The sequence below is a fragment of the Anopheles moucheti genome, chromosome X, assembly GCF_943734755.1.
Source record: "Anopheles moucheti chromosome X, idAnoMoucSN_F20_07, whole genome shotgun sequence".
Lineage (NCBI taxonomy): Eukaryota > Metazoa > Arthropoda > Insecta > Diptera > Culicidae > Anopheles > Anopheles moucheti.
This window is the reverse complement of record NC_069142.1, coordinates 3,884,254-3,892,602: the sequence shown is the minus strand read 5'-3', so window position 1 is coordinate 3,892,602 and position 8,349 is coordinate 3,884,254. Positions and strand designations below refer to the sequence as shown.

Below are 8,349 nucleotides of genomic sequence, written 5' to 3'. Positions count from 1 at the left end.
TGATCATTGATCAATACCATCAAAGCGAATGATAACGTGAGTAAGCGATATCAATCTCATCATGTACAAACATGGCGGATCCTTGTGCGGATCAGATTGATGTTATCTCCTTTCGTGGATGCTCTCTTGGTGTCAGAAATCACAAAACTGGTCGCTTCTGGCGCGTCCGATCGCATGCGCGGAGACTTCGACGAAAGGAAAAGCGCTTCAAAATAATATGCAATGACGACTGAGATGACCGTGTGCGCCTCTAGCTCTTGTAAGCTGGACACTAAACACTAACGGTGATTAATTCTTTCAATTTCATTAATTTCTTTAAGATTGTCATCAAGAAGAAGAATAACCATGTGGGAATTCGCTACACTACCTTCACAAAACAGCATAAATCATTCACTTACCGTTACTGGAAGCTTACGCACTGGTCTGTTTGCAGAGTCAATCTGCTGATATATGTGATGTATTCTTGTGTGATGCTGATATATGTATTCTTCTCTATAGGTTAATCAATTTCAGCCAGAAACCTAACAAAAGCCTGTCATTATATAAGTAGCTCACGTATTCTATAAACCTATCAAAGCATCAAACCATAGCAAAAAGATATCTCCTTACCTCGATATCGATAACAGAAACGAATTCCACCTGCCAGCTACTTAACCTGTGACAAATTGTGTTGAAATACCTTACACCACCTACCGATGTATGCTAACTTGCGTTCCTGTAAACACTTGACAAATTGGTCTCCACACCGTCAGCCAGTGTGGCGGATAATTGGAACCGGAACCAATATGGAATGGTCTTCGAGAATATACACAATACACCTGATCCGTCCCGAGGAGTGAGAACAGACACGTAACAGTGACAATGTAATGGTACGTACTACCTAAATAAAAGCCCTGGGGATTGGTAGTTACAGTCATTTTACGTACGAAAAGGGCAGTACGTACTGATCAAATTACTTAACGCCGAATTTCCCTCAGAACGAAGCAGGGACGAAGAGGGAAAAGTGTGTTTTAAACGGATTTTCGCTAGAATGGAATGTACTGGAACGTGATGAAAGTTACGCATGGAGGGCTAGAGGATAGATTGTTTGTTTTCGGTTAGAGGTGACTAGCGTTGTCCAAAAAATATAAAGTTATGTTACACACTGTACTAATTAAACGGCATGAAGAAGATTCCTTCTTCACTCCCTTTCCACCGTTTCCTGATAGTTTGATTAGTAAAACAGTGCGAAAAAGATACTGCTGTATCAATTGTTATTACTTAAAAACTAGCTCACTTTGATGGGTTGAACATACAACTTTACAATTCCCGTAGTAAACCGAATGGCAGTACTGTTTAAAGATCAAAGGAAATCTATACTTTACCTTCTGTGACAATCCGCACTACTATCTGTATTTACTGCAAAGAATTTCTTTGAGGGATTACTGAAACCTCCGACATCCTTTAGATTGCGGGTTAAACGTGAGGGCAGTTCTTGGAAGAGAACTACAAAAGAACGCAGGTTATGTTACCGCTTAAGCGCACAAGTACAAACCTGTCTAGACTGTTGAAGTTTGATACAGAACTAAATCATTCAAAGTAGCTTAGGTGCGCTTGTGTGACATTTGCAGAGCCTGAGGCGATTTTAGAATATCTCAGTAGTCTACTGACAGATTAGAGTTGTAAGAAATGGTACATTTTCTTGTGTCGTGCTGTGTTTTAGCAACGTTTTGTTAGGCCCTGCTGGTGGACAATATATGCATTTAAAGTTTAGGTTAAAGACTTCGCCTTGAGGTACCTTCACGTTGCATTATTTCAGCCCTCGATTAGCAGCTATTGATTTTTACAACGATAATTCATTGTTTATTTATTTGATTAACCCCCGTTTCCTGCTTATTCTCACCGATTTGAATTCCAAACGCGATGTTTTTTTTTCTACGGATTGCCGGTGCCGGTTTTAGTGCGGATAATGAAACATTTAACGGCATATTTACCTCCGACTTATTGAGCGCCTATCGTATCGTGGTTTGTCCTTCCGATTGGGGATAGGGATAAAGTGGGGAAGGTATGCGTTTCCACGTTCTTTTCTACGCACAAATCTAGCCCACACTTGTGGGAAAAACAGTGAGTGGCGATAATTAGTTTGCCTATTCGTTGCTATAGGATTCTTTGCACATTATCGATTGCTACTGTGGCGGTAGAATGGCATAAGCACAGGGGTGTAAGTGTCAGCATACCAAAAGAGCCTACCGACACATATTTTTGCAGAAAGGCACCCATACACACGGGAGGGAATCCATGCAAATGTCGTTCCGCTTGTGGCGGGGGTGTTGAAGACCTTTTGCGCCTGGATGGCTGCAAACCGTACCGCATTTCAGAGCAACTGGACGCATAGGATCCTCAATTAATCTGCTCATTGGGTGGAAAGGTTGGAACCGAACGTTCCGGCACTGTTAAGCTTAATCCCTTGGCCGATTCAAGTGGTTGGGATTTCAACAAAAAAAAAACAGTGCGCGCTAGTGCAATAAGTGCATCTTTATGTTAACCGCCCAGTGCATCCATTGTTGCAGGTACAGTAGTATTTTTTAAATATCCAAGAAGGTGAAGTAAAAGACAATTTGAAACGTTTCTTTAACTAACTTAATTACCTTTGCTTTAATTTTTTTTAAATATGTGGTAAAACTAAAGATGTGATTACAACAATTTCGGGCACTGTTCCTTTAAATGGGAGGTTAAATCCGAAGGATCATGATTTGGACGCGGAGGATCGATAATGGTATCACCGGCGGAGAACGTGTTGCGGACACTGTGACAGGCCGGTAAATGTGCAACGTATGCGCGAATCTTCCACCTACAGGTATGGAACCGGTTTGACCGTCGCCAGTCGGCGGTTGCTTGTGCACGTTAGTGGTTCAGTTTTGCGAACTCGGTGCGTACTTCGCGTTGTCGGAATTGTCGGTGATCATCACTGGTTATATGTATACACCGGGAACCTGCACATCATTTAATGTGGTTCGTTCAAATACGCCGGTTTATGGTGAAATTGAGGTAAAGTACGGCAAACACTTTGATTGCCCCCAATCGAGACATTGTGGTATGAACAACTGTAGCACAGCGTTAACGAACAATTGAAGGAAGACGAGTGCGTTCTTGCGTGTGTGTGTGTGTGTGTGTGTGAGAGAGAGTGTGTGTGTGTGTGTGTGTGAGAGAGAGAGAGAGAAAGAGAGAGAGAGAAAGAGAAAGTATTACACATAGAATAAAGGTAAACACACTTCTGGAAGCAGATAACGCATTGATCCTCGCACTGTCGGCTCTGTTCTTCACTATCAGCCAGCAATCCCGTCGAGTGGTCAACCACACCGAACTACCCGACGGGTATTGAACGTGTTAATGATAAGCGAACCAAAGAGTGTAAAATAGTTTGGTGCTGGAAGGAAAGGTCACCGTTTTTTTTCCGTTGTGACGCTCGTGCAGAATCTATTGTGGTCGTACTCCGTAGCACACGTGCTGGGGGCACGATAAAGTGCATTTGTGTTACTTGTGCTAACCTCGTACAACACCCATTTATCCCGTGTACGCAAGCTGTAGCTGCAGGAGAAAGCGAACAGACCTATCAACACGCAACGGTATCAAAATCACCATGCTCGATGCACTCAAGTTCTTTCTGTTTGTCATATTACTGCTGGTGACGATCATGCTCAATCAACACGTCACGTCCAAACGTTCCGCCGAGATCGATCTCGAGCTGCTGTGGCAGATACAGGATACGAAGTCATGTAAGTACGGCACAGCTGGAAGGTAAACGAGATAATATAAGATCCTTTCCGTTAGTGTACGTCGTACCGAATCAAACGCTGCCGTCCGGCGTGTATACGGCGCTGGAGCAGAGCATGGTGATCGGTTCACTGTTGGAGGAGTACAACGATGTCAACACTAGCTGGGTAGGGGAGGAGGATTGGATCTACCGGACAAACCTATCGTGTGAGTGTTATAGCGCTAGATCACCAATACCGTTCATTCGTTTAACCGTACACCGTGGCATTCTCATATCCTGCAGGTCTCGCAGAAGATTATCGGTACGTTTTGCTAACGTTTCACGGCGTGGACACATTCGCCAGTGTGTACCTAGGTGACAGACTTCTCGGCACTACCGAGAACATGTTCGTCCGGTACCGGTACAACGTGAAGGATCTGGTAGGTACCACTCATAAAGCTAGACTCAGTGGGTATGTTCATTATTCTCTATTATTCATGCCCTCCTGCTCGTCGACGACCTGCAGTGTGACGGAGAAATGAAGGAACTGCGGCTTCAGTTCCGGTCGCCGGTCGTTGAAGCGCGTGAACGTGCCAAGGACCGTGCACTGCCGATTCTACCGAACTGTCCACCGAGCATGTACCATGGCCAGTGTCACGTGAATCTCATCCGCAAGATGCAAGCCAGCTTCGCCTGGGACTGGGGTCTGGCGGCACCATCGATGGGCATTTGGAAGCCGGTCCGGTTGGAGTACTACAGCTCGGCACTGATCCGCGACCTAACGGTGAACATCAGCGAACAGCAGAATACGAATTGGACGGTGGAAGTAGGTGTGCATATCGAGACGGGACTCAGCAGCGCGCAACTCAACGGTCTGCTAACGTTCAAGATCATGTACCGGGGTATCGTTGCCAGGATGGGCTAATGGATGGTGCTGTGCACTGATACTGATACACACACTCTCACTCCCTCTCTCTCTCTCTTCGTAGTGGTGTACCGCTGGCAGATGAAGGTGAGGAAACGTTGGCGGTTATACAGCAAACCGACGAAAATGGAGAGCTGCTGGTACTGCATCAGTTAACCGTGCGCAAGGATTCGGTGGAACGTTGGTGGCCGAACGGGTTCGGCAAACAGGCCCTGTACAGCCTGTACGTGCGCTGGGAGGATAAGGCCGTAAACGGTGTGAAGCTGCACAACCCGGACACAATGATCTCGGAAAAGGTGATCCGTATCGGGTTCCGGACGGTGGAACTAATGCAGGATATAAAATCCGATGGATTGATGTTCTACTTCAAGGTTAACAATGTGCCGATCTTTGCCAAGGGTTCGAACTGGATTCCCTCCTCGGTGCTGCCGGAGCGTTCGTACGACGTCAACTATGGTGAGTGGCGTGCGAACAGAACGGGCATGTTGAATGCAGAATTAACGGATGGCCGTCGTAATCCAATTACATCTATTTGTCGTTTTTTGTTTGGTCTGGTATGCAGTGAAGTTCCTGCTGTATGCCGCTCGGGACGCACACATGAATATGCTGCGCGTATGGGGCGGTGGATTGTACGAGAGTGACCACTTCTACCGGATGGCGGACGAGCTTGGTATACTCATCTGGCACGATCTGATGTTCGCCTGTTCGATGTACCCGACCGATGCAGACTTCCTGCGCACGGTCAAAGACGAGGTGCGGCAGAACGTGCGCCGCATCCAACACCATCCGAGCGTTGCCGTGTGGGCAACGAACAACGAGAACGAGGTCGCGCTGCGGCAAAACTGGTACAAAACGAAACACAACTACTCCGCCTACCTAGACCAGTACGTCGAGCTGTACGTGCGTACGATTTTGCCGACCGTAGAGCAGAACGATCGATGGCGCACGGTGCTTCTATCTTCGCCGTCCAACGGTAAAGAGTCGATGAAGGAACCCTACATTGCCGAAAACCCACAGGACCCACTATATGGCGATGGTGAGTGATGTCTCTTCCCAATTCTATAGCATAGCGCTACACATTAATGTAGTAGACCCGAAATGGTGTCTTCAGCCGGGTTGCCAACCTCCGTGTGTAAATTTGGTTGACAACTCTGCGGTTAAGAGACCGAGAACTCCTATATCTGAGGGTTTCAAAGTGTCCTCGCAAGCAAAATGATTGATTATTACAGCTTCTTTGGAGCGGATACTTATTTTGTTTTTTTTTTTAACGTCAACTTCAACCTCCTACAGTGCATTACTACAACTACTTTCTGGATGGCTGGAATGCGGCACAGTATCGAGGCGGACGATTCGTATCGGAGTACGGCTTTCAATCGTTTCCCGCCTTCACCAGCTGGCCGGAGGCGCGTAGTTACGGCCATGCCGAGCTATCGCAGCTGATCAACCATCGTCAGCATAGCCCGGACGGTAACCTGCCGATTCTCACGATGATCCAGTACAATTTACCGCTGCCAGCCAATACGTCCACCGGAGAGTACTGGCCGGAACTGATCTATCTCAGCCAGCTGTCCCAGGCGATGATCGTGAAGACGGAAACGGAGGTGTACCGTGCGCGTCGGCTCGAACACGGTACGATGGGTGCGCTCTACTGGCAGCTGAACGACGTCTGGATTGCTCCGTCCTGGTCGTCGATCGAGTACGGCGGCACGTTCAAGCTGCTGCACGTATGGCTCCGGGACATCTTCGCACCGGAGCATCTGATCGCGTTCGTGAACGAGCGCCGCCTGCTGGAGGTGGTCGCCGTCCGTGATACACTAGCGCCCGCCGACGAGCTGTGGGATGTGGAGATGCGCATCCATCGGTACGGCAGCTTCCGGGCAGTCGATCGCCATTACGAGCGTGTCCGTGTGCCGGCAAACTCGGTCGCGCTCGTTGCCCGGTGGGACGTGTACGGCCATCTTGCCAAACGCGGTCTACATCCCGCCGACCACCTCGTGCTGCTGTACGCGTACCGTAACGTAACGCAACAGCCGGGCAGCCACCGGCAGCACCAGGGACCGCAACCGATCGCGGAAAACTTTGCCCTGCTCGATAAGCTGAAGAACATGCGCAAGGAACAGCGCGTGCGACCGACGATCGCGGTGACGGTCGTGTCGTCCGTGTGCAACGCAGCAAACAATCGGACGAGCGTTAGTCTGGAGGTGTCGGTCAGTGTGCCGGCACTGTTCGTCTACCTGCAGCTAACGCCGGAAAACAGCACGCTCAAGCAGTGTCAGTTTTCGCACAATGGTTTCTTACAGTTTCAGCCAATACGCACGGTGCAGTTGACGTGTGTCGATCCGGGCTGCCGCAATAAGATCCAGACGCGGGACATAACAGTCCGAACGGTTAACGAGCTGTTGGTGCGCTGAAATGCTTACCGTCATATTGGCGAGTCGGTGGTTTTTAGTTTTTCATTTCCTATACCTACTGCTGTACACTACAACACGACACGGCAGCGGAGAGTACGATTCATATACACGTGGCCTATTTAAAAAAAGAAACGAATTATTATATTTGTATTTCTATATATTAGCTACATCTAGACCAACAAAGTTTATAGTTAATTATGCGTGTTCGTTTCCGTTAATTTACAACTTCTTTTGCATTGCACGCGTCTATCATCCCCTTTTCCACTCCGTTGCTGTACCTTCGTACACAGGCAAAAGTTTACCACCATCCCGATTGCATTTCGATTGAACCGTGCTTGCTCTTGTTGCAGGAGTGTGTGTTTTCACTCTGTCCGAATTTTCTCTGGAGATATGCTCCTTTTCAATCCCTTAAGACATCCCGCGGGGGCATTCATATTAAAAGTAACAAAAAAATATAAATATACATATAAATATGTGCCCCCTTTCCTCCCTCCCTCCTTCCCACCGCCCTTTTATATGTCATGCCAATATGTGTTTGCAACACACGGCTGGTGTAAGAAGCACTAGGTACTTTCGCATCTACACGTACATGGTAATGGTATCTACTAACATAAGCAACATCGCAGGTGTGTGCAAACGTGGAATAAGAACATACAACGAAACGAAATAAATGTAACAATCGATCAACGAGACTAGTGGGGGTTTGCTATTTCCTGTTTGTTTTTTTTTAAGATACTAAATGGAACACAAGTTATTGTGGTCCCTTCTATTGTGGACCTGAAATACTCTACATTCTGTTGCCAGGTGTCGCTGGTGTGACGAATTAAAAAATAGAACGCGCTCGTCGCTAAATAGTTGCGGTTGCGTGAGAAGGCTGGAAAACTCGGTTAGCAAAAAAAATGTTTGTCAACATAGGAAATACAGGAAATCGGTCAAGCTAAAGATTCAAATTTCGATTCCCGGCTAGCTGCCCTTTGTTTTTACACACGAACTGTGACTTAACGTTGCTATAAATACACGGATATGCAGAGTGATTTCTGACTTCTGATTCCTCCCGATACTGGTCGACAGCGCGTTAGTTGGTGGCCTATCAATACGTACCACTACAGGCACTACAACCGCTTTGCGGTGTTTGCATTGGCTGCATAGAGTGCCTCAAACTTGTGTTGGGTGAATCTGATTCAGGTTTATGAAGCTGAATCAATGTTGCAATTGAACGAATGGCTCCGAAGCTGTATTAAGACGATTCATGCATCCTCAAATCGTTTCTAAATTCGCAT

General features: G+C 47.1%; 1 protein-coding gene across 1 annotated transcript; it reads left to right on the top strand.

The window, feature by feature from the left end:
- Positions 1 to 2,849: 2,849 nt before the first annotated feature.
- LOC128306431 (beta-mannosidase) lies at positions 2,850 to 7,751 on the top strand. The gene is made up of 8 exons (XM_053043953.1): positions 2,850 to 3,027; positions 3,568 to 3,755; positions 3,811 to 3,960; positions 4,037 to 4,173; positions 4,260 to 4,627; positions 4,723 to 5,114; positions 5,221 to 5,694; positions 5,949 to 7,751. Exons 1-8 carry the CDS (start codon positions 2,987 to 2,989, stop codon positions 7,067 to 7,069), a joined length of 2,871 nt encoding a protein of 956 aa, XP_052899913.1. The 5' UTR covers positions 2,850 to 2,986; the 3' UTR covers positions 7,070 to 7,751.
- The last annotated feature ends 598 nt before the right edge of the window (positions 7,752 to 8,349 follow it).

Coding starts and splice junctions, on each gene's coding strand:
- LOC128306431 (XM_053043953.1), top strand. CDS start 2,987: ATGTGGTTCGTTCAAATACGCCGGTTTATGGTGAAATTGAG. Junction 3,756..3,810: donor GATACAGGATACGAAGTCAT/GTAAGTACGGCA, acceptor CCTTTCCGTTAG/TGTACGTCGTACCGAATCAA. Junction 4,628..4,722: donor CTGCTAACGTTCAAGATCAT/GTACCGGGGTAT, acceptor CTCTCTTCGTAG/TGGTGTACCGCTGGCAGATG.